Source organism: Tympanuchus pallidicinctus, unplaced genomic scaffold (genome assembly GCF_026119805.1).
Source record: "Tympanuchus pallidicinctus isolate F22 unplaced genomic scaffold, pur_lepc_1.0 scaffold37, whole genome shotgun sequence".
NCBI classification, from domain to species: domain Eukaryota; kingdom Metazoa; phylum Chordata; class Aves; order Galliformes; family Phasianidae; genus Tympanuchus; species Tympanuchus pallidicinctus.
This window is the reverse complement of record NW_026294755.1, coordinates 820,033-845,619: the sequence shown is the minus strand read 5'-3', so window position 1 is coordinate 845,619 and position 25,587 is coordinate 820,033. Positions and strand designations below refer to the sequence as shown.

At 45.6% G+C, this 25,587-nt stretch overlaps 1 protein-coding gene across 3 annotated transcripts in view; it reads right to left on the bottom strand.

Moving 5' to 3' along the window:
* ASIC2 (acid sensing ion channel subunit 2) overlaps positions 1 to 25,366 on the bottom strand; it is a 418,251-nt gene extending 392,885 nt beyond the window's left edge. For 2 of the 3 annotated variants that reach the window (XR_008210383.1, XM_052699502.1), the window contains exon 1: positions 24,330 to 25,364. Coding sequence is in view for 1 of the 3 variants with exons in the window: in XM_052699502.1 (XP_052555462.1) it covers positions 24,330 to 24,893 (564 nt within the window). In the remaining 2 variants the exon portion in view is untranslated. Of the gene's footprint in view, positions 1 to 24,329 lie in introns of all 3 variants that reach the window. The other variant, XR_008210384.1, reaches the window with a different exon arrangement.
* Positions 25,367 to 25,587: the final 221 nt, after the last annotated feature.

The window sequence follows — 25,587 nt, the reverse complement described above, 5'->3', positions numbered from 1 at the left end:
TGACTTGGGTGAGTGGTATCTTCTGATGCTCACTGTATAGACAGCACTGGTCACCAGCACTCAGACAAGATGGTTGTGACCCATTCAGCTGGAGTCACGATGGAACTTCCCAGCATGTGACACTGCAAGAGACCCTGCCCAAGGCTTTAGCTGGAATCAAAGCCATGTGGCAAAGAGGCCATGTGCTTTCTGCCTGACACTGTGCTCTGAGGTTCAGCTTGCCCTCTCAGATCTTGCATGTGATATCCCTAGGCTCTGTGCCAACACTGTTCCTTGTTCTGCTCCGAGGTAGTTGATGTTGCTCCTCACTTCTGTCGTTGATAGTAGTTGGTCATGTACACCTAGCCATATGAGCTTTTCCCATGAAATATCTTATTGTCCTTGCTCACAGGCCTCGGATTCTTCCTGCATGCCAGCTATAAAAGACTCGCTTTTATTTTTAGCTTGGAGGTGTTGGCAAGAAATGCAGTGTATGCATCCACATTACAAACAAGGAGCAGCACGGCCCCTAATCCTGGGCCTCCTTTTCGTTCTGCCCGAATCAAGGATGGCAAACCTTGGTGCTTAATCAAATGCCCCTAATCACCTGTCAGTCACTCTCCCAAATGCAAATAATGGGAAGCAATGTGCGAACTTTCTCATAAGGAACCACACCAGAGGCTGAGAAAGCTTTACACAAGCTGGATTCAATAATATCTGTGTTTTAAAGTGCTTATTCTATCAATTTGCTCCTTTCTCCCCTTCTGAATTTTATTTTCAAGCAGGGAGAAATCTTTTCCAAGGTCGTGGAGAGGTTATGTTTTAAGATGTTTGCAGTGCATCGCTTCAGGCTAAGTTAAAATTCCCTTAATGATCATAGCCCTGTCTTGGCTGGGATTCATTTCTTCTGTTATCTTTATCTATACCTTTCTGAATCCTATTAGAGCTGTGATGCTGTTAACGTGGCACGACACCAAGGACAGAAGACACTTTTCTCCCTTTTTTTTTTCTTTTAACCTATGCTAGTGGTTTGTTGTCTCTTTTCATTCTCCTCTCTCTGCTTTCTCATGGCTTCTGGTTGACAGAAATGAGATGCCTAGCTCTTCCACTGTGATACTGGCAAAAATGCAGCAGTTCTTTTTACTCTACAGGAAGCTAGGTATGTTTTCTCTGTATTTCCTTTTTCCATTGCAATGGGTACCTTTGCACTGATTTAATAGATTCCTCATGTACTCTCCTTAAAGTTTTAACCCTAGCAAGGGGGTGAAGCCTCACCTCATGCCCTTGTGAATAGCAAACCCAAACACTTGCCAATATTCAGCAGCTGTGGGCCTGTGGCACTGTGCTGTGGAAGAGGATTAACTGTAAATGGGGAACAGACGCATTGAGCCTTCATCCTGCAGCTTCAGCTCAATCTTCATCTCCCATCACAGAATGCTTTGATTGCAGATCTGCAGTCTGTCTGGCTGGTGAAATGCCTTTGAAAAGGAGAAAGCCTCTGTGTACTGATAAATAATGATGAGTGATGGGTGTACCTGGGGGCTCACGGGGAGGCAGAGCTACAAATTCCTTGAACAGGGACAATTTGCATCCCCAGAGCCAAACATACAGAACACCCTCCAACAAAATTAATTACTGCCAAAAGGCCAGGGTATGATTTGGCCTCTCTTTGGATTTAAGGCCTTGGTTGAAGAGACCCTGTCTCCACTTTCACGCTTATAACAGGAGTTGATGACCCTCTATTTACAAGAACAGTATATAGCAAAGATAAATTGCCTCTATATCAGCTAAGGCCTTGAAGCAAAATCACTGGGTGATAGGTTGTCACGACCATTTATTGCATGGGACAGCTGCCAGGGCCCTGCTTGATGTCCCTCGAGCAGTCACTTCAGAATCTGGGACCTGCATGAACTGCCATCCATCAGCCGAGCTCCCACCCAGCAGGGGGAAAGAATGGTCAGAGATGTTTTGTGAGCACTGCTGGGTTCTCCCCAGACAAGCTCAAGGACTCTCCTGATTTTCCTGTTCTCCATCCCATCCCAGCTTTGGCCAGTTTGCTGTGCAGCAGCCATCCACGTGCAGAAGGCCACTGGGTCAGATGCATTTGTGGTAAAACCATCCCCACCATGAAAACTGGTCGGATTGCCTGTGTTGTGTTGCAAGTGCAGAAGATTTACTGCTGCTGTCAGGGCTGTGTATTCTGGGTGTTTGCAGACATACTCAACAGGAGCACCAAGATTTAAAAAATAATGGATGAATGGAAGAAATTCCAAATCTACAACCTGGCTACTGCAAGCACCTGATAGAAACTTCTCGTTTCTTTAGCTGGAAGTTAGCACAGCTATAATGGGAGGGCCTACAAGGGATTTTCTCTTTCAGCCAGTTCTACCAACTGTTTCTCCCGTTCTTAAAGGCAATGCACCATTCCCTGGCTCCCAGACACCTTAGTGAAATGCTTCATCCGTGTACTTCCATTGCTTTTCCCAACATAGAGAGTCTCAGTCTGCCTTGTTCCTGTGATGATTTCTATCGCTGCAGCTATGGAGTACATAACATCCCTTTCCTCTCTCCAGGGGCCTCCTGATGTATTTTTAGACCTTTCTCCTCTCCTCTCAATTTTATGTTCTCTGGAGTAAGGAAGGTCGAGGGAAATCCATTGCTTCTGTGTTTTCTTGTTCACATTACCAGAATTTCTCTGCATAGGAGTGCATTAATATTCTCCTATCCCTGTTTGAAATGCTTTACCTTGCTCTGCCTTTGCCCTTATCCTGGTTCAATCACAAGCAGCGTCCTACACTTGTCCCCAGACCAATGATAGCTCCTGTTTCTTCTTTTCTAACCGGTGTTTTCTCATCACATAGTGGAAATAACATTCATGTAAGCACAGTCGTAAAATACAAATGAAGAGGATAATGCAATCTCTAAATTCAGCAACAGTCATCAGGTCTGTACTGGTAATATGGTGCTCTATATATCAGTTGCTACATAGCTCCTATTACCACTGGTGTGGAATATTAACCTGCTCCTGTGGTACAGAGGGAATTTATACCTATACCTACACTATCATATCAATTTACACAGTGTACATAGCCTGTCGTTTCATTTATTTGCACTCTGCATCTCTAGTAAACACTGAATAAAAGCGAGAGGAGAACCAAGGTACGTGATTACTTCAAATGAGGCTACACTTCAAAGTACAGCAAAAAATAGCCATGTTAATCTTAATTTTCTGGGAACACACTGCGATTCCTCTAACGCTTTCTGCCCCAGGGGCAAAAAAGAAAAAATAAAATCATGACAACAGATTCCCTGTTCTTTGATACGCATCCAGTCCTACTGTACTCCTTGTGCCTTACTGAGACCAGAAGCAAAACTGTAGTCATCTTGTGTTGTGTTGATGATACTGGTAGCATGGGAGTGTGAAGGCAGAGCCAGCATCGGTACATTTGGGAATGGGCTGCCACTCATTGCCTGCAATTTCCTAGGGCCAAAGAAGGACTCTATCTGTACTGCAAAACAGGTGTACATATAACCTGTTAGCTGCAGGACAGCATTCAAGTTATGTCACAACAATATCAGCTAGCTAAATGCTAGGATCAGTGGAGATTGCATGAGGATGCAGGAAGAGCTAAGCAAGAAATCCAACTGCTTAAAGCAGAGTTAACAAATACAGAATCATAGCATCAGTGAGACTTGCATATGTTTTTTTAAAAGCACCGCCTAGGCAACTCAGTCACTGACTGTGGCTGTCTTCAATATTAAGGAAGAAATGGGAGTTGGGGTCTTCTGCTGCACAGTGTTCTGGACAGTCTGTGCTGTGGTGCCTCAAAGAATGGCAGTCCCAGCAGAACAGGGCTGCATTCTCCAGGTTTCCCAATTTTGAGAGCAGCAAACTGGATCAGGACTGAGACACACATGGGAATGCGTCCCCTGAGCTCCTTCCATGGGTGCCCAAGGGGAAGTAAATTTAAACTGGAGGCTTGTATGGAAAAAGGAAAACCAGACTCATTTGTGCAAAAATAAATTGAGAAACAATTACACGGCGCAGGGGAAAAATTAGAGTAGTAGCCAGTGAAGAAGACTTATCTTAATCATCCCATATTAGCTCAGTGAATTGGAAAATTGTGGAGAGTCTGCCAAAGAATATACTGCCCAGACCTCGTATCAGCTGCACCTCTACATAATATTTAGCTGCTTGGACAGTAAAATGCATTGCTTCTCATAAATCATGCCTCCCTGAGAATTACAACCTCCTATTTGCCATGGAAGGTGGGTGTGTGGAGAGAAGGGTGGAAATAAGTGCTACAAACATTCTCTATTGTGAGCAGGGAGACGGTTAATCTCTTCTGCCCAGAACATAAACCCACAGCTGTGGGTGGAAAGGTTATTTATGGTGTATCTTCCTTGATGAGCTCCTCATAGGAGAAATGGGGGTGTTCTTCATTTCATGTCTGAGCCTTGGCTTGTGTGGATACAGGGAGAATGAAAAGCATGGGATCCTTGAAGGGGGAGGAAGAACTGTGTTTTTGTATGAGATGTTTTCCCAGGGCTGTGCTGACAAATCTCCAGTGCTTTTCTTAGGGGCTTCTGAGCCCTTAATGAATCATGGAATGTCTTGGGTTGGAAGGGATCCTAAAGATCATCAGGTTCCAACCCCACTGCCACAGGCAGAGTCACCAACATCCAGAATGCCTCTGGAGAAATGAATTCAGCCAAAGCCCCGGGGGCACCAGTGCTTGAGGAACCTCTAGAGGTTCAGGAGGGTGAACCTTCCAGGAGTTCAGCTCTGACACTGCCTGACCCTTCTGTGAGCCCCTCCATGCAGCTGAGCCATCATTTTCTTTGTGCACTTCATAGTGATCCCTCTGGTTGGGCATCCCTAGGGTAGCTGCTACCAGAGGATCTCCCCATGGTTAAACCACCAGGCTGGGATGTGGGGACAGTTTGTATGATGACAGATCACTTGCAGGGCCCTGAGAAATCTCTCTGTCATGCTTTCCTCACCCAATAAAGGGGTGGGGAGGAGAAAGGTTTGTGGTCCACTGATTAAGAACTCACAATCACGTCAATCCTCGTTCGGCAGTCACAGCAAAGATTTGGAGTTTCACCAAAGCCCTCTCACTCGGGGAGCCTCTGATTTAAGGTGAGGAGCTCTCAATCACTTCCTTGAAGTACTCTCCCATTCACTGGCCCCAAATTGCTTGGCCACCAGCCTGGATTTCCTAATGCTTTGTTGCTTGTGATCAAATCCAGTGATCTGTGGGCAGCATGAGTGTTGCTGGTGTAGAGGGAAAAGGAAGCTCGTGGCACTTGCTTTTGCCTTTGCATGTGTTCCTGCCTTCTGCCTGGGCACCTTTCCTTGTGTTCACAGTTCCTCCTCTCACTGTGTGAGTGTTTGATTTCAGGGAGGATCGCTACCCAACTGATTGAAGGATGAGAGATCCCAGGTGCTCAAAGGACCTCTAACTGCTACTACATCCTTCCCAGCTCCACAGAATGCCTTCCATGCAGGAGCAACCTCACCCAACCCATGTGCACAGCTGGAAATGGAAACCATTCAACTGAAAACTCTGCTTTTCAGAACAACAACAAAAAAAAACATTTCTAGCACAGGGATGTGACCCAAAAAAGAACTGCTAATGCCATAGAGTCCATGTGTGTTTGGGTATTTTATGGCAGGGTTGGTGGTAGCTGTGCATGAAGAGGCTGCCAGCTAGTACAGCACCAGTCAGGACCCACGGGGATCCCTGCAGTACACAGACGAGCCCTGGAGAATTTCACATCAAAATGTCAAATTAATGCTTCAGGACAGAGGTCTGAATGAATCACATGGACTTTCTTGTTTAGTTTCAGCAGTGCTGAGGTACTTTGTTTTAGGGAGGTAAAACAGATTGCTTCAATGCAGAGCTTTAATCCTTTTTCTTTTTAACAGTACTGAAATATTGATGGCATTCCATAATTACAGAAACACTGAATGTGTACCAAATATCCACTTAATAAATGGGTATTAAGAACCTATTTAATATCATATTTAACATAAACTTTTAATAATATATGAAGCCTAGCATGGCACAATATAAAAAACTAATGCTAGAATACAGATTCATATTTCATGCTAATACAGAAGCAAAACTTAAATAAGCCCACATCAGTGTGTGAATTATGTGTTCTGGTTACACTTTCATATTGCTCTGATTTTTGTTCTGATCTCTTTGAGTGGGGATCAGGAAGAGGCAGGTGCAGATCTGCTTGGAGGGGATCTGTTTGTCCATCCCAAACCTTGCAGAAGCTTTGCCTGGACCATTGCTCAACCTTTTCCATTGGCTGATGAGCAGGAGGGAGTACCCAGACCCACGCGGGAGTGGGTGAGGCCGGTATCATTGGCCTAATGTTGTGGCTTGCACAAGAAATGGGTTGCATCAAGGACCAAAAAACCCATGAATTGGGCTTAACACACTTTGACAAGCAGATCTGACTGGGCTGTAGTCCAGCAGGACAGGAGCCCATCAAGGAGCAACACCATTTCCGAGGGAACTGATCCAGCAAAGCTGTGAATCCAACCTCCCCAGCTGGAAGATCTCAGTTTAGAAGCACCATTTCCAAGGTCTGTCTAGACAGAGAGGATGCAGATCTAATTGCTGCCTGGCTCAGCACTGCTCTGCTGCCTCTAATTAAGCTGATGAGGGTACCAGCAGCAAACCCTGCCTGGGTGAGATGTGCTCTGCAGGCTCCTGGGACCACATCCCACCAACAGGCGCTCTGACAAATGCTTTTGGCTGCTCTCACCTGGGGAAATGAAGCAAAAGCAGTGATGTCTTTGTGTCCTACAGTCCCAGCTCAGTGGAGAAAAGAGGGATTTGGGTTAAACGTGGCTGTCGGTTAAAAGCATCTCTCTGAACAAGAAAACTTGCTCATCCAGGGATAGCAAACAGCACAGAGGGCCATAAATAATGCAGAGATCCTTCACATGGAGCCTGGCTCTGACGTGCATTCATCAGAGTCAGTAAATATTATTTTTCTATTCTCTTTTGTGTTTCTGTTGAATGGTAAGAGGCTCTTGGAAAAGGGGAAGTAGCTCGGAGGTGCTGTGCTGATCTGCTTCTCCTTTCTTCCTCCTCTCACCCCTCTTTGCTGCCATCCACAAAAGTCTGCTCTGTGGGCTCAGCAGGGCTTCCAAGCTCTCCCAGAGGGCTGTAGTTGCAGCTGGCTTTGGGAGGCAGATTGGCTTAATGTGCTAAACAAAATGATTTCAGAGCATGTCACAAACAGGGCAAACTGGAGCTCAGCAGCCGCGGTGCCTGGGACTGCCACCTCCCAGGAAAATGAAGCAGAAGCGTTTGGCTGCTGGGGAATGGCAGGAAACAAAATGTGATTTTTCTCTCTGGGCTAATGGAAATGCTTCACTGGAAACAGGTTTGAAACTCCCTATGGCTGCTAACAGGATCCTAAATTCACAGGTGCTGAGCAAGTGCCTGAAATGGTGATTCACTGATGTGGCTTTGCTGGTTCCCAAAATGCTAATGAGCAGTTCAGTCTCTAAACCACTAAATCAGTGTGCGAGACATAAAAGGAGCAGCCGGGATGCTTTCCTGCTGCTAAAATAGTTCAGATGGAACTGCTGACAGAACACTCCCCCAAAACCTGAGATTGCTTCATGAGACACTTCAATATGAGTGGACAAGTCCTATTTTGAGACCCCTCATTTGTTCAAAAGGCGCTTGGGACCCTGGTGCTTCTCCAAGTCCATTTATTTGGAAGTACCCTGAGATGCTGGGCTTCTGCTCCCATGTTTCTCCTGCACTGTCCTCATTTCTGCTCTAGTCCTTCCCTTAAGGTAGAATTTGTGACCCATGTGTCGCAGCTGGATGCAGCATTTCTTCCGTGTTACACCCCCTGTCTAAATCACATGGATCAGTAAATAGAGCAGCTCCTCTAAAAGCTGCTGCACAAAGCAGTGTCACACTGACCCGTACTTCTTCCTCTCTGGAGCATCCCAAGATGACTTCAATCCTAGAGCATCTTACCTACTTAGAATCCAAGCTGATTTTGTCCAACCAGGGCATCTGAGAGCAAAGAGATGGAAGTAAAAGACTTTGCAGTCTGAGCCCAGTGTCCTGGCCATGGATTCTTGTCCCAGGATGACTCGGAGCCACCCAGTGCTTATGTCTGCTCCTCTATCTACTCCCTAGCTTTCCTGCCATGTCTTTCCCAAGCACGTGCTGCAGATTTGGCTTTCACAGCACAGAAAGGAAAGCAGTCTCACTTAGTCATTGCATCATTTGCCATCAACCGGGAGAAGTAATTAATTTGAAAATATTTACCTCCAATAATTATGGATTTGGCCTGCTCTGCATCAACGAAGTCTCTGATAGATTCACCTAGCCCACGAGCATCCTTTTTTCCTTGAGTTTTGGATCTTTAAAAGCATCACAATCAGTCTCAGCTCTGTCTTCATCCTTTCTGTTTCTCAATTCTTTCCAAAGCTCTGGGGATTCTGGGACATTTTGGATAACAACCTTGTGGTGCTTCAAGGCAGTGATGGCTGAGGTTGTGTTTGGCTTTTCAGGTGACTCAGCTGGCCATGTTTCTCTCTGGGATTTTCCACTGCATCAGCAAGAATTTAATCCATGTGGCTGCTGGGACTTCCTTGCAAGACTCCCATTCAGAGTCCTCCTCTAAGACCACAGGGTCACATAATCTTGATCTGTTTATGAGCTTGATTCCTCACCTTGGATTATGTTGGAGGCTGCTGGGATGTGGGTTGGCTCTGCACACCATGCAAACTCCCCAGAAAATGCTCCAGTGATGTTAATTAAAAAAACAAAAACAAAAACAGCAAATGTGAATTGTAACTGACTGCGTAGAGGTGCTGGTGAATTGACAACATACGCACACAGTCAAAACAAATGATCTGGAACACAGCAGAGAGAGATGGAAACTCTCTCACATCCCAGTCTGACATGTACTGGGGGTGATGCTGAGCTGCTGGCTGGGGCAGATCCTTCACACATCCCTCACCGGCATGAACCCATTACTGCTGACCATGAAAGCTGGTTTAAATGTTGCAGAGAGCTCCAGCAAAGCCACCTCCACCCATGGGAATAGCTTCATTGGACTTTATACTGAACAACAGGCAGACATTTTCTATTCAGTCTCTCCTTATTGGATGCACTGATTAAGCAGTACACCCCTCCTTTTGCAGCAGTTCCAGGTGAGATCTAGTTGATCTGATCCATAGCATCCCTTTTATGACTTTCAAAGCACCAAAGGGTTTCAATCCCACAAGGTCAGACTGTAGTGCCAAGGGGCAGAGTCTCCCACCTCAGGTGGAGCTTTTGAGCACAACATTTAGGATTCCAAAGGGGACAAAATGAACTTGGTACAAAATCCCAGTGCTGACATTAAAATCAAGAAGAAAGGAGGTTGAGCTGCAGCTTCAGCATTTCTGGATTTGTTCGATAACATCTCCCAAGTCATCAGAAAATGAGTCTTAATTAGCACCCACTTGGACCTCGGTTTGTCCTAAACGTATTCCCATGGCATTTGATGCCAGATCTCCACTCACCCACACCCTTCAGGCATCTCAGTGCCCCTTTTAGGGGAGCTGACTTGCAATCGGAGCCTGTAACGCAGCCCTGAGAAGCACATCTGATGCGGCTCCAGGTTTGTCTGCGAATGTTTCCATACAGCTCTAATTAACAGCAACAACAATCACTTTTTAGCCGTGGGTGGGGAGCCCTGGTGGGCAGAGCGAGAATTTCTCTAACTGCTACTACTGCCTTCTCTCTCTAGGAAACCTTAGGGCAAATTTCCAAGTTTCATTCCTCTACTGCAGCATATTCCGGTACACGCAGCAGCCCTGCAGGGAAGCCATGCTTTGTAATGAAAACACTGTGCATTTGCTCTCTCTTACTTATGGGATAATAGACCAGGTGCTTTGTTTCACAAGATGATAATCAGAGTTCCCAGGTGGATAAAGTCAAGAACAACTAACTCATTTCTGTTGATGGACTGTGTTATTGTCTTTCCAAACCGGGTTTCCATTTCTCTGTCCTCCTTGTATTATGAGCAGTGGAAAACTATAGGGGTCAGGATCAATCTGCCCACTATTTTCTTCCCTTTTCCCCCCTTGCTGCTCAGAGATCCTTTAAATCAGAAAGACCCGTTACATTGTTTTAAGCATAGAGAGGAGAGACCACAATTCCAATCCATTTTTATACAAAATCTAATACAACGATACTCACAGCTACTATTTCAATACAACTCTCCTCACCTTGGGATTAGAACATAAGTGAGCAAGGCTCACTGAACCCAGATCAGATAACACCCGTGATGCAGGTATACAACCAATCCATCCCTTTTCAGTAGGGAGACTTTTGCTGTGCATTGAACTGGTCCATGAGCTCATCCTCCCATCACCAGCAACCGCATCGTATAATCCCGCCTGCAAGTGATGATCCTGTTTGAAAACCTGCCAGGTTTTTTTCCCCCCATTATTCCTACTGAGCAGTTACTTCAGGATTTCATTCCTTCAAGCATTAAGAAAAAAAAAAATACACAACAATCTCCTTTAACTTCTAGCATGACCAATACATACCGTTTGCTCCAAAGCCAGTATCACCATTTAGCTGAAATAGCTCCATTTCCCTCTCAGTGCTTATCCCCTTGACATATTTTCTACAGGGTAATTGCATCCCTCTGCACAGCCTTTGCCTTGCTAGCTTAAACAAGCTAAATTCTCATAATCTTCCCTCCAAGAACAGGTGCTTTTCTTTAATCCTCCCTGTAGTGTCTCTCTACACCTGATCTAGTCTGGGTTCAGCTGCTTTTTCACATCTGAGATTCTTCACCCCACACCAGCATCCTTCTCCACTGGCATGAACATCTCCTGATGGCTACATGATGCAGCTTTGTAAAGATCCTTGGCAAGCTGCACAAAGTTAAAGTAGGACTTAATATAAATATCTAGTCAGGACTTCAGCATTATGATTCTGCACTAAATCTGCACAAAAGTATGGACTACTCTGAGCCGTTGAGTGCAATTGTGGGATCAATGGGAGCAAGATGGGTAAGCAAGAATGGAGCAGGAAGGTCGTTCCTCAGTGATATGTGAGCTCTGTGATACTTCCAGGCCTTTATTATTGGGCTGCTCCATGACTGTGTGACATCTCCTTGCATTGCAGAGTGCATCAAAGGTTTGCTCAATCCTTCCCTCTTAGGAAAGACCTTTGGCAGCAGAAGTTGCAGACAGGGATGGCACTGCAGAACAGGTCTGAAAACATATACTGCTGAGCAAACCCTTCTGCCTTGATCCTGGCAGACCATTCCTTCCCATAATATATAAAGCATTCTTGCATCATTTTCCTTGTGCAAGTGGTGGTGAAATTGCTTTCTAGAGGTGGTTCTAAAAGCATGTTGAATTATTTTGCAGCCTGGGAGTCTCATACTGCTGGAGGAGGCTGCACGAATATCCTGGTTTGGCAGCTGTTCCCTGACACCTTGCTAGGTGTGAAAGGATTGAGACAAAGTGAAAATTGCTGGGTTGATATTGGTACTCGATGCAGAAATTGAGGCTGTGATCCCATCGGAAGGGAGGCTGGAGGAAAGGCAAATAGGGTTAACAATACAGAAGTGTAGCTGAGACTCCTTGGAGCCACCTTAGAGGCAGGCAACGGTTCTGTGAAAACTCCAAAATGCTGCCATGGAGATACGTACCTCCATAACCAACAGCTGAGCCTGAGCCACACGTGGCTGATGGAACAGAGCTCAGTTGTTGCGGAGGAAACCTTTCTATGCACTCTGAGGTCTTAAATGTTGTTATTCCCCACTGAATGTGGGTTAAGGGGAGAAAAATGTTGTACTTCTTTTTGACTCTTGCATCTCTCACAAAGACATACAGAAACAATAATGAGCCACTCCAGCACTTTAAGCAGGCGGACATTGAAGCCCAGTAACACTTCAGTCTTTGCCAAGAGCACTCTGGATTATGCTCGAACCTGTTTTAACCTCGGCACTTAACCTCTTTTCCCACAACATTGCCATTGCATGGCAATATCCATGATGATGTGAAAAGGCAAAAAGATGGTTTCCTCAGAGGGAAGGAATATTTGTTTCCATGTTGGGGCAGGGTTTTGAAGAAGCGTAAATAAATTATCCACTTGCTAAACCCCAGTATTTTCAAGAAGCAGGAAGATAATTGTGTATTAATGAGGGATCACACAGTCAGGAGAGCAGCAGCTGGCCTCAGGTTTGGGAGAATATAACACTGAGAGCTGTTACTATCAGGCACCCTCCTGCTCTTGCTTTTCTATGGCCACCTTTGCTACACAATGCAATACAGTTTGCACAGACCCCAAAACAAGCTGGCACAGAAAGAGAAGGACCTGGAATCCCAAAGCAGTCTAGGTGCATTCATGTGGTGCTGCATTTGGGGTAATGTTCCAGTGCCTCAGGAACACATGGTAGCTGAAGAAAAGGCTTGATGCTGCTGCTCTAAGTCTGGTTTTTATTAACTGGAGAGGAGGAATCCACATTTTCGATTTCAGTTCAGCCCAGGACCTGCACATGAAGTCCATTTTGACTCAGGATATTCTGTTCCATGTTTCTAAGTGGGACCATGAACTGCTGCAGTGAGATGGAACTGCTTGGGCATGTAGCTGAGAGGAGTGGCAGGCTGGAGATGTTCTTCCCAAAGATGATGTGTTCTGATTTCTGGTTTTATTGGTTGATGAAACAGGTTTGTGAGAGCCTTTTATGGAGGACAAGTGTGATTACAAGAACATACCCGATTCAGACAGTTATCCTCCTGATACAGAAAAACACAGGAGGACCAGAATACACAAGCCAAAAGGATGAACAGTAACTGCTAACAATTCACTGATGCCCCTTCCCCAGCTTCCTTGATTACACTGCAAATGGGACCTGTGTAAATACCAATCTGATTTGCAACAACATAAGTGTAGACCTCATTTCCCTACCTCTGGTAACTAAATTGTCCTTGCTACAGCTCTAGAAATAGTCTGCCACATGAATTTACCTGTGCTTTAACCCCCTGCAAGGGGGGACCATTACAGATTGCTTAAAAACATGGGAGGAAAATATGCAGCAATTAATTGTACCAACAAACAGCTAATGGCACACGAAATGGAGGCATAATTTTAGGCTCAGAAATACCCCTCCACATTCAACAGCGTTCTGGAATGGAAAAGGGAGGCAGTGTTTTACTTAGGGATGCTGTTTAGCCTGCAGGCACTTGCAGAAGCTATCTGGGGTTTGCAGAGCTGGGAATAGATGTGGATGCTCAGGTACACTGCGTACCTGACTTGCAAATATAGCAAGCCAGGCTTTCAGAATGGTTTTTGAGTGATGACATTTGGAGAAAAAAATGCATTTGGTTTTAATACCTTCCAAATGGGAGCAATAGATATTCTTCTGTCTCTGCACAAAATCACAGCCCGTGCCATCCTCTGAGGCAAGCTAAAACAAATCCTCCACATTTAAATTTTAATCAATATTAGAAATAAATGCTTAATAATAAACATAAACCAGGAAGACTGCCCTTGCCCCACGGTGCTGACAAACGTTATTGTCAGTCTGAACACTGTGCTGATGCCAAATTACAGAGGCTTAGAGGTGGGATGGTCCTATGCATCCCGCCTATGGTGATGCTCTGGTCCCTGAGAGAAACCATGCAAGACATCTTCCATCCATCCCATCTGCGTGTGCTGTAGGGCAATGCATCAGTACTCATGTTTTGTACCCTTAGCTGCTAGCTCACTTCAGGTTGGAGCCCAAGAGCTAAGCACCATCGATGCAGTGAGATCATGTAGGTAAGCAGGGTATCAAAGAGAAACAGAAATATTTCTGCTTGCAGTCTCCTGTATATAGGCTGAAAAGAAACCATGATAAACAAGGCTGAAGGGCTGAAGAGCAGAGATCTTTGCCTTTTCCCATCTCTTTGGGAGAGTCGTAAGAGTCAAAGTGCAAAAGAAGTCATACAAGAATGGTGAGGAATTAATCAGAATTGGACAGCCCTACAAGAAAAGGTATTAAAATGGTTTAAACCCACACTTTCTAAGTCTTTTCCCAAGCTCATGAAGGAGGAATCAGATCCACGCCATTTGTCTGGACCTCAATGTAAAAACAAAGGAATATCTCCTCTCTTTCAGTCCTTCTTCCACATTCTTTCTGAGGAATCAGAGTGTGAGCATTTACTGCATAAAGCTCACAAAGCCATGAGGCTCTGATGTACCCCCAGTCATCCCTATGTAGTTCATATTGCATATATATATTACAATATATATAAACCATGCAATGCCATGTTACAATAATAAGCCAATACAAATTTTGCTTACTTTCTGGACAACATGGAGGTTAAAACTGAGGATGCAGGACCGGTGCTCCCAGCAGGAACTGCAGCAGCAGCCTTGCTATTCAATCCATGCATGTACAGGTAGACATATGCATGTATATTCATCTACTCACACTTCAGCAGAGGAGCATCTCAACAAGCATGCAGATGTTGCTGTATCTGCCCTTGTAGCAAACCCAGGGCTTTGTGTAGAAACACATCCTGAACCCACTTATTCTCATCAGTGTTGTGCTGGCATGAGAAGCTGGGATGCTCTGGCCTCTGCAATTCTTTTTGTAAATTCCAGGGAGGAATGAGTGCTTTACACAACTTGTGAACAAACAAACAAACCCATTGTCTTTGAAACAGAGGAATGAATGAAGCCTGTTTTCCAAAGGATGCTGGTATTTTGTTTTCTAACTTCTCCCTGCTCTGCCCCTATGGACTCCCACCAAGAAAATCAGAATATTTTAGGAGCAGCTAACATCCTCATCCATGTACCAACCTTCACACATCTACCCCTGGGTTGTTTCTCTCTGTCCCACGGGTAGCACAGCCCTGTGTATACTAATTTTCTTAGTTCGTTACGCTGTCTGTGCTGTCAGAGAAGTGTAAGCTGTCTTGTCACTACTAGGCTGCCTTTGGAGAAAGTGGGGCACATATGCTTGTTGGACAGCTGGTTGCTGTCAGATGAAATGCATAATGTCATTGGTGGCCCTGGTTTTCCTCAGTGGATGTGAGTTTGGGTCTCTCTCAGCTGCCAGTTTTCATGAAGCTCATAGAAACCTAATGTCTGTGAGAATTCTCATGGTCTTTCAGATAGAGACAAAATTAGCCATTTTTCAATCTTCTGTAGGTTTCTCCTATCAGGAAATAAGGCTGCAGGTGAGCCATCTCCAGAAAGCTCAGAGATGGTCTGTCAGAAGGCATCCTGCATTGAAAGCTGTCGCTTGAAATAGGGACATATGAACATAGTGCATGAAATCCCCTTCTTCAGGGAAAGGCAGATGTAAGCCTTTGCTAATACTAGGTGATACCGAGTTCTGCCCCAAACCTTATTTAAAATAGACCCTGGTTTGCCTCAGGTCTATAAATGTAAAATGCAGAGACTCCAAGAGGTGACAGATCCCCCACTGAGGAGGACTTTTCCCATCAAATAATTCGGAACCACCTGAAATGAACCAGCTTTTAATGAAGCATCCCAGGCTTCCAAGATTTGGTTTTGTTCCGAGATAGAATTTTTTAATTATTTTCAGGGAAAACAGAAATTCTTTATGACAAATGTTTTCATTTTTCTCCTGGGAAATCTCATTCCAGTCAGTGCAATGAAAAGTTTGTTAGGAGATAACCTAGCCAACTCCAGGCTTGTTCAAAACCCTGTGCTCGTTTCTGTTGTGAATTTGGTTTTCACTGCACAAATATCCTTAGGAAGCAAACTCCTAAGGAGTTCAAGGTTCAGTGGAAGTTGGGTTGGTTTGATATTATAGCTGCTCATGGTGCTACATCTTCACACTGATGGCATCCCTCTGCATCACATCGTGTGTGTCCCTCTAATTACATGCACCCTACAAGGAACTCTCTGCAGTTGGTGTAGAGCAGCAACCAGCACTCATGTTAATTCAGCTGCAATCCGTTGTCGTTGCCTTGACAGGAATGAATTCATTTGTTATTCATGTGGATGTCACATGTATTCCAGGAGACGCTCCATCATAATTTGGCATTAGTTAATGGCCACTTAGAGTGCTCCTGAAGCAGCTGTAAAAGGGATGGTGGCACTGGGATTCATTACCAGGGTGGAGAACAAAAAAAAAGAAAAAAGTTTTTCAATCAACAAGTGTGAAGTTTAACATCTGGCTTAACAACTCCTTCTCCTAACGAGGACATGCTATCCTCACCCTTTCGGATACGCTGCTAATGAAAACTGGCTCCATGTTTTACATAAGGATTGGGTTTGGTGGGAGTATTGCTGGAGAAACAAGCTCAGTAGCAGCTTTTACAGAAAGCTTTGCTGGAAACATTTGGTACCTTTTAAGTGTAAAAAGGAAAAATGCCCAAACATGAAGTGCAAGAAAACAAATTAATACATCAGAACTGTACAACTGCTGTAGCCAGCCATCAGCTCCCCACCAGGACACTGTGTTATCTTCTGGGAGATACAGCCCAACCAGTGTGTCTAAGGGATGCGTGTGGATGATGAGCTGGAACTGCAGTTCTCAGCAAACTTCACTATAACATTTCTGTTCCATGTTTTCACAGAAAAAAATAGAAGCTCAATAGCAAAAATGTGTTCTGATCCCAGACTTCCTCAAGTAAATCATCACTTTCCAGATGGCCTGGAGTCCCTCCCACTCCCCAGACAAAATGCTGTCCCCCATTTGAGGTCAAACTGAAGCCAGATATGCTTGTTCAGCTGTCACAGGTTTCTCCATCACTGGAAAACTGCTGATGAGCTCACAGTGCTGCAAACACTGCTTGGGATGCATGGTAGGCAAAAATGGATCGCGTGTGCTGCTCTCCCAAAGCATAGCAGTTGGCAGTGGAAGAAATACAGAGGCTCAATGGTTCTGCTCTACATTTCCCACCCATTTTGGTGCTAGAGAGCAGCAGAGCATCATCATGAAAAATTCAGTGACTTAAGGGTTAAGCTTCCACTAATTCCTCCCATTGGCCATTAATTCTCTTTTGCAATCAACTGAGTGGATTTAGCCCTCACTGCCAAGCCATGGCATATTGTAAAGATGTTTCCTTTCCTGCCATTGAGTTATCCCGATGATTGACAATTATTTGCTCCTGTGCTGTACCAGAGTTTCAGCTCATCTTCATCTACTTGAGCTGGGAAAGTAAGACATTCTTCACACTAGCTGAAACTGGAGCCCTTCAATCATGCTGCTTACAGTACAGCTAAGTCACCAGAGTGCATTTGCTTGCATTTATTTATTCTCATCTCCTGGACCAGGATTAATTTCCCTTAAATGTTCAGGCTCGCAAACATTTTGGGTCTCTTCTGTGGGATTTGGCTGTCTGGTGAAGTCATGACTGCCCTCCACCACAGGAGTGGGGTTTGAAAAAGCCCAGAGCAAGCAACAAGATGAAACATGAAAAAAGACAGTGTTTCAGTTTTGACTTTCTTCCCCTAATAATTTCAAAACCTTTGAAAAGGAAACAGATTTTTAATTATTTTAATTTCATGCCTACCTTCCTATTACTTCCATTTTTATTTCCAAGTTTCAAATATCTTTGGAACAAAGATATGAAGATATAAATTTCTGAAAAACAACTAAAACTGCATCACACTAAAATTTTTGACCTTCAGCTGCTTGTTTTTGTATTTTTTCTTCTCAGATGTGCAATATGGACAGACTCAGATCTGTCAGGTTCCCTCAGGACAAACTCCGTCTCTTAACACGGCCTGGAAGTTGGATCTGAGCACCTCCTGGTTGACTGGTGGGAAAGCCCAAGGGCTGGCCATGAAGCTCACTCTGTCTGGAGTCTTCTGGTGCTCAGGACCAGCTGATCTGAAGAACAACCTGGTGAGTGGGTTGAGTTTGACTCAGCCTTTTTCAGTTCTGATTTTCTTTTCAAATCCCTCTGAGCAGCTGTGGAGGAGGAAGGAAATCTCTGTGCAGAACTGGCTCATGTGATGGGAGCAGTAAATGAGCAATTTCTGTTGGAGGTGAAAACGCTCCTGTGGGCCAAGTCCCTCTGCACTGGGCTCCTCTCTGGAAATGTAACCAAGTGGAGATTAAACCTTTCATCTATCCCACCCTTGGCAAACACATGTGCATTTTCCACTACCACTCACTTCTTCCCTTCATGCTCCCTGGCTTAACACACAGGATAAATCCTTTCCTCAGCGACCACAACAGCAAGTGATCAAAACAATTCAGATTTTTTATTTTTTTAAAAACATGCTTCAGTTATAATATTCATGGCTGGATAAAAACTGTTCCTCGATGGGCTCTGAGCACACAGGTGTCAATCTGTTTAAGTGATGCAGTCTCCTTCACCTCCAAGGAGCAATTGTTTTTTCTGGTCTCATTGATTGATCCATGGCAGGTAGAGGCAGCTCTGTCCACCTTATCTATCTCATTTCCCATCCTAGTTGTTGAGTTTATGAACCTTTCAAGGTTTCCTCATAGATATTTGCAAGTATAGAAATCCCAAAGAGCTTTTAGTAGACTTTTCAGGTTATTCTCACCACTTAATACAGGACATACATTTCGAGTTGTGTTTTTATTTAACCTCTCAGCAGATGCAGGTGGCAAAATATCTACTGATTTTTGAAACCTGCAAATATAGTCACAATTCATGTTTTCCTCCCTCTGAAGCCAGGGAGGACCTGCACACCCAGTGCCAGCTTTCAGGCAAGAAAGCTTTTCATGCATGTATTTTCCCAAAGAGCCTTTCTTAAGGAAAGCCACGTAAGGTATCACACAGAATCACAGAATCACCCGGGTTGGAAGGGACCTCAAGGATCATGTAGTTCCAACCCCCCTGCCCAGCAGGGCCACCAAACATCCACATTCAGATCAGGTTGCCCAGGACCCCGTCCAACCTGGCCTTGAACACGGCCAAGGACGGGGCATCCACAACCTCCCTGGGCAGCCCGTTCCAGGCCCTAACCACTCTCCTTGTAAAGAACTTCCCCCTAACATCCAACTTAAATCTTCCCTCCCTCAACTTGGATCCATTTCCCCTAGTCCTGCTGTTGTCAGCCCTTTTGAAGAGTTTACTCCCCTCCTGGGTGTAGGTTCCCTTCAGGTATTGATAGGCTGCAATGAGGTCACCCCGCAGCCTTCTCTTCTCCAGGCTGAACAAGCCCAACTCCCTCAGCCTGTCCTCATAGGGGAGGTGCTCCAGCCCCCTGATCATCTCAGTCGCCCTCCTCTGGACCCTTTCCAAGATCTCTACGTCTTTCTTGTACTGAGGGCTCCACACCTGGACACAGGACTCCAGATGGGGCCTCACAAGAGCCGAGTAGAGAGGGACAATCACCTCCCTCTCATCAGTCCTAAAAGAAAGATGAATGGAATTAGAAATCAACACTTGATATTTCTTTTGAACACTGTATGCAGTTGAAAGAGTTGAAATACGTTACATATTATATACGTAAGTATATGTGTGAAATAATTCAGGTTGTCAGGTATCTCAAGAGGCCACCCAGCCCCATGCTGAAGTCAGATCTGTTTTCTCTTCTTGTAAATTGTGACCTTCTCCTGCCTCATTTCATGACCACCAGTTTCAATTTATGACCATTGGCTTCAAGGGGGATTGCAGGCACTGAACCATACCCACCAGCACCTTGCTAGGAGCATTCTGAATAAGCACACAGCATGGTTTCACAGCACCACATCATGCTTTTTAGCACGGGCATCACTGCTCTTGGTCGAACAAGCACAAAAGGGAATATCGGAGAAATTACTTATTGTTCTACTCAAGCTGGATACTAGGGACATTTATTGGCACAGGCTGCCCAGAGGGGTGATGGAGTCACTGTCCTGGAGGTGTTCAAGAAAAGTGGAGATGTGTGGCACTGAGGGATGTGGTTAATGGACGTGGTGAGATAGGTTGGGGTTGGACTCAGGGATCTCAGAGGTCGTTACCAAGCTTAAAGATTCTGTGATTCTATTTGTCATGAAGTCCTGAAGGAAGACTTCCATGAGGTGTATGGAAGTAGGTCAGGACAAGCTATGTGGCTCCAATTTTGCCTCTCCAAATGGAAACCATGTTTTTGTGTGTATGTGTGCATGCATATTTTTATTGGTTTTGGTGGTGGTCTTTTTTGGGGTATTATTTTTGTGGGTTTGTACTGTATTGTTTTTTATGTTTCTTCACATAGAGTTTTAGGCATGGCAGTATTAAAGCCTAGGGTCCATGTAGAAAGAGCACAGGCACATTTTAATATTTCCCATGATTTTACCTTTCATCCACTACAGACAGCAAGGATACAATACAACACTGCCACTGAACCAATTTGTGTAAAAGTTATCACGAAATGGCAGATGCCATTATGGCATATTTCACAGATTCTGAGGCAAACTTTGGAAAAAGTCACGAATTCCAAAGAAACAATGAAACAGAGGTCATATAATCATATGAATCCAGCAGCTAGCATCATGATTATTACTTTTTTTGTTTGGAGGAAAGTGAAAGTTGTATAATAAGGGATGAGAATGGACTAATCAGTGCAAGAAGCAAAAGCTATTTACTACATAGTGGCCTCTAGGGCGCACTAAAAAGAATGGCAGAAAATGTATGCATGGGTAAAGACAAATAGATCGATGGAAACTTGCATCTCAAAATAGGAATATTCACATGAGATGCTCTCCATTATGTGGACACTGTCTATCAGCAAAAATGTGTATTGAAAATACGTGAGTTATATCCTTTCATTGTCACAGCCACTGAAAATACGTGAATAGACATCCAGCAACAAAAGCAGAGAAGGCACAAGCTAAGTTATTGTGTTACCTCAGAAATGAACTAGTTATGAGGGGAAGCTCTCACAACAGATCCCATTTAACAAAAGACATGACAGAAAATGTGCTCCCAGACCAGAATGTGCATCCACTGCCCCACCTTGAATACCTCAGCCAAGGCTTGGCTGCTGGGGTTACTTTTCTCAGCAAGGTGGGACTCTGATATCCCATTCCTATGCTGCTTATATTATAGGTATCTACACCCCCATCGCCCATCAGTCATTCTCCATTTGTCCATTGAGGTGAGATGATTCTCATAGACTTGTCTCCTCTGCTACTCCACACATTTACTGTGCCACACACAAAAACCTCCTGTAAGGCTCCTTACTGCTGCTCTGTTCCTTCATTCCAGAGCAGCCGAGGACCATGAGCCATGGCTTCAAGCTTGGGGAAAAGCTTTGCTTCAGCACACCCGTAGAGAAACCCAGAAAGCTACAGCAGTGTATTTAGGGCTGACAAACCACAGCTTTTCCATGCTCAGCAGCCGTAGGATGGGAAGACCTTACTGTCATGTTGAGCAGCAGGAGCGCAGCTCCTCCAGAACGATGCCATCTGTGAGGTCGTTTTCAACTGAGACCTCCTGGGAGGAGTGATGCACAAAAGAAGAGAGGATTTCCTCAGCTGCTGTTATCAGGTTTCCTTCCTCCAAATACTCGAAAGGAATGGGTTTGCTAAAGCGTGCTCTGCCAATTTTCTATTCTTCATTACCTCGCCTACAGCAGAGGTCGGCATTATCTTATCTGCTGCTCAGTGCATTGCAAGGCCAACTGAAGAATCAGCACATATTTTGCTCAGTCCTTGCTGTTCCCTTTGGATGTATTCCTGCAGAAAAGCTTAAGGACCATAATACAGGGACATAATCCCAGGGAGAAGGAACATGGAGTGCAAGGAAGCACAGCTCAAATCCTGTGAATAAAGCAGTAATGGAGAAGTAGAGGAGGAGTAGGAGGGAAGGTACGGTCAAGTGTTCAGTGTGTCAGGACACTGCCCTGTCAGCTTCTGCTTTCCTACATGGGGCAAGCAGCTTTATTCAGGGGATGCACTGCACACAACACATACATTACCCCCAAGGGACAGCTGCACACCCTTTTTCAGCATCTTATTGCATCGTACTGCACTGATGCAGCTTTCTGCTGCAAAACTGCTCCCAGGTGCATGAAAGTGAGGAGTACAAGAGAACTGGAATTCTTCAGCATGATGACGCATTACAGAACTGTTCTGGGACTTACACCTCTGCTTCCTGGGAGGAAAGAAATCAATTTTCAGTGACGACGCTTTTCTTTTTCCAGCTGGTAATGCAGCAGAATGGATGGGCTGTCACTGAGCCTGTGTGCAAAGTTGCAACAGGTCGCTGATGATTAAACACAACGTTCCTCCAGAATTGCAGGTTCTGATTCTGCCCGGAGGCAGCTAACAGACCTTTACAGCATGCTCCCTGCGGAAAGATCTACTCAGCATTTAAGCAGGCACTTTTTGCTGCCTTTTGTCTCTAGAGGCAAAGTCTGAAAAGAAAACGAAGCTTCTGAGTCTCTTTTGAGTTCTGCTGCCCAGATTTCCATACCATGAGGGACTGCCTGGAGTTGGTGACGCCAGAACACCTTCCTGTGCCTCCAGCACTTCCTCTGATGCATTTCTATGTGTCAGGTGCAGAAGGCAACACTGGGAAGATGTTGTCTCCTGGATCACCTGCATCTGCTTTGCATAACTGACTGAAGTGTTTCACTGCCCCATTTCTCAATCTCTACAGCGTTTGCCAATGAGAATTGCTGTCAGACTGTAGCACCTCATCTGTTTCTAGCTGACTCCAACCTGATTTAGCAGAACCAGGATTTATTTAGCAGACAGGGAAAGTTTTGTCTTTCTAGAAATTGTATAGAAAAAGATGCCATGAGAGAACAGCCCCATTTCCCAGAGATGCTGCCCAGAGCTCCCCTCTCACCTGACAACAAGAGCTGCTGTTTTGAGTTCCTGCAGGTGTTTTCAACCTGCTACTTAGGCTTTGGAGATTTGCTTCTGGCTGGTGCTTATTGCATTATTGGTAAGCATATCTTTGCTTTCCCTCCGGATTTTAGCATCTTTTTCTCTCTTTCTATCCATTTTCCATACTTTCTCACACATGGTTTTGCTTTAGTTCTCTCTTCCCCTAGCAACTTTTTTGATACGTTCCGAAAACTTACAGCAGCCTCTGCTGAGGTCTGCCCACAGAGCAGAAGGAAAGGAACAGTCTGATTGGTATCCAGTCCAAAACAGGCATAGGCAACAACTGACATGAAATGCAGCCTTCCTACTTAGGCATCTAAGGAGAGCACAGTCCAGGTGTTGAAAATGGCTATGGAACATGAGTGAGTTGGACCCATTTGCTGGGAGACCCACAAGCAGCAGAGGCATAAAATACTCCTAAAAACAGACCCAAATCCAGCTGGCAAACCAAACCATCATAAAGTCTGCTTCAGCCCCAGCCTATCTGCAGAACAGGCAGCACTGCTCTCAGACAGACAGCTGCCTGGGAGCTGTTTGCATGGCTGACTGCAGGACTGCTGAGCCCCCAACCAGGGCAGACTGGTGGCAGATCGGTGGGAAGGGATGAGCCAGAATGGCCTGAGAGTAAAGTGCAGCTTAGTCCCGTGCCAACTCGTGTGCCCACAGCTCTGCCCAGGCAGCACTCCAGCCACCAGCCCCTTTGCAGCCCCTCATTACCCAGCAGTGCACGGGTGCCATCTCCTCTTCCAACAGTCTACTTTTTGATTCTATTTAACTCTGATGCTGTCTGCAAGCCGAGCTGCCACTCGGGTGGCAGCCAGGAGCCATGAGCTGATCAGCGTCTGTTCCTGCAAGATCCTCAGGCTGCCCAGCTTGCTCCTGCTCCCTGCCATCATCAGAACACAGCCTGATTTCTTTCCTTTTTCTATATTTTTTTTCTTTCCTCTAACACAACACCATGAAGACACCCAGCTGCTGACCACACTGCACAGCTAACTAAGATTTATGATCCACAACCATCAGGAATAAGCAGAAAAATTTCCCTTCTGTTTGATCAGAAGCCAGAATTTCATCAAGACTACAAACACCCAGGGAGATACAACCAACTGATGGACATTGCTCAGACCATCCCCAAATGCGTGCCTCTGTGCTGGCCTTTTTCCAGCCCTGTCTTCTTGCTTCAGCTGGCTAAAATTCACTGACCATAGCAAGAGACCCCCAGGTCCCCTCCGTTGCTCAACTTGGTCTGACAGCATGCACGCTCCAGGATCCTCATGTAAGATGGGTGCTGGACCTGCTGTCAGCCCCTTGCTCAGCCCCCACATCACCCCACACCGTGCTGGGAAGCAGCACAAGAAGGGCTCCAGCAAGAAAACTGAAACTCAACAGGCTGCCTGCTCCTTCTCAGCTGTGCCACAACCCGTGCTCATCATACTGTGCCCATGCAACACAGCCAGTGACATCCAGGGCTATCCTGGTCCTGCACCACCACCATCCACATGCCCGGAGTGGAGAAAAGCAGAGCATCTGCTCATACTCACAGTTTTGAAGTCCTCATGGTTACATTCTTGACCTTTGAATTTGCAGTACAGCATCATATCCTTCAGGTCGTGGCCAACCCGTGCCAGGAACTCCTGCATGTTGAAAACTTTAGGTTTATACTGCTTAAAGTTGGCTTTCTCTTGGAGGATGGCTAAGACAGCCGGGTCAGCCAGGTGAGGGTTGGGGATCTGCAGGTTGACGTCGAGCAGAGCCAGCAGCTCCCCAGCATGGTACAGATCATTGGTGGTCAGCCGGGAAAAGCGGAACTCATTGAGGTTACAGATGGTGACGGCAGGGAACACCAGGCTGTTTGCCACCACCTCGTCCACTTTGGTGACATGCTGGTAGGAGAAGTAGAAAGTCACCCGGTCCGAGCTCTCCACCAGGAGGAGCCCCAGAGAGCCCACAAAGGCCAAGGTCCAGAGCAGACGCCGGATGGTCACTGGCCCATAGACGAAGACATGACGGATCCCGTGGAGTGTGGAGGTGTTGGCAAAAATCTGGATGCTGGAAGGCTGCAGGCTCCCCATGCTGCCCTCGCTGGTGCTGTCCTTCAGATCCATTGGGAGTAGCTGGTGAAATCCTTGCACTGCTTTTTGGGTCAGACTGTAGCAAGAACTGGGATCCTTCCCCTCCCCTCTGGAAAGTAATTAGAGCCTTTTAGAGGAGAGAGAGCAAAGACAGTCTCAGACCAGCTGCCACAAGCTTATCCCACCAGCTCAGCAATAGCTTCGTAGGGGTAAATATTTATACAAACATCCATTCAAACTCTAGCTCTTGATTTCGTCGGTGTGATAAGAAGGGCTGGTTTTATTTAGGGAGACACCAAGGTGATGTGGAAGAGATGTGGGTGGGAAGCGAAAGCCGAGCCAATGGAAATAAAGTCCTCCCCCTACACACGCGCACACACACACACACACACCGAACAAGATGAGATTAAGCGAGAGGGAGAGCTTGAAACAAGCGGAGCAGCTCGCAGCCTGTTAACTGGTGCGTGAAGCCAAGGATGCCGCTACCCAGAGCTGATGGCTGGCAGTGAGGCTTCCAGACTCATCCTTCCCGTGCTCCGAAGGTGCTGCCGGATTTGGGCATCTCTTCTCCTCCCCGCCCTGCTGTTTTGGGCAGGGCTTTAGGAAATAGCCCCCTCCCTAAAACCCCGCCGGTGTTATTTTGCAAGAGTTTCTCTCAGGGAAAGCCGGGCAGCAAATTCAGCAGGAAAATGCAAGAGAAGTAAAGGAGGAAAAAAGGGAAGGAGGG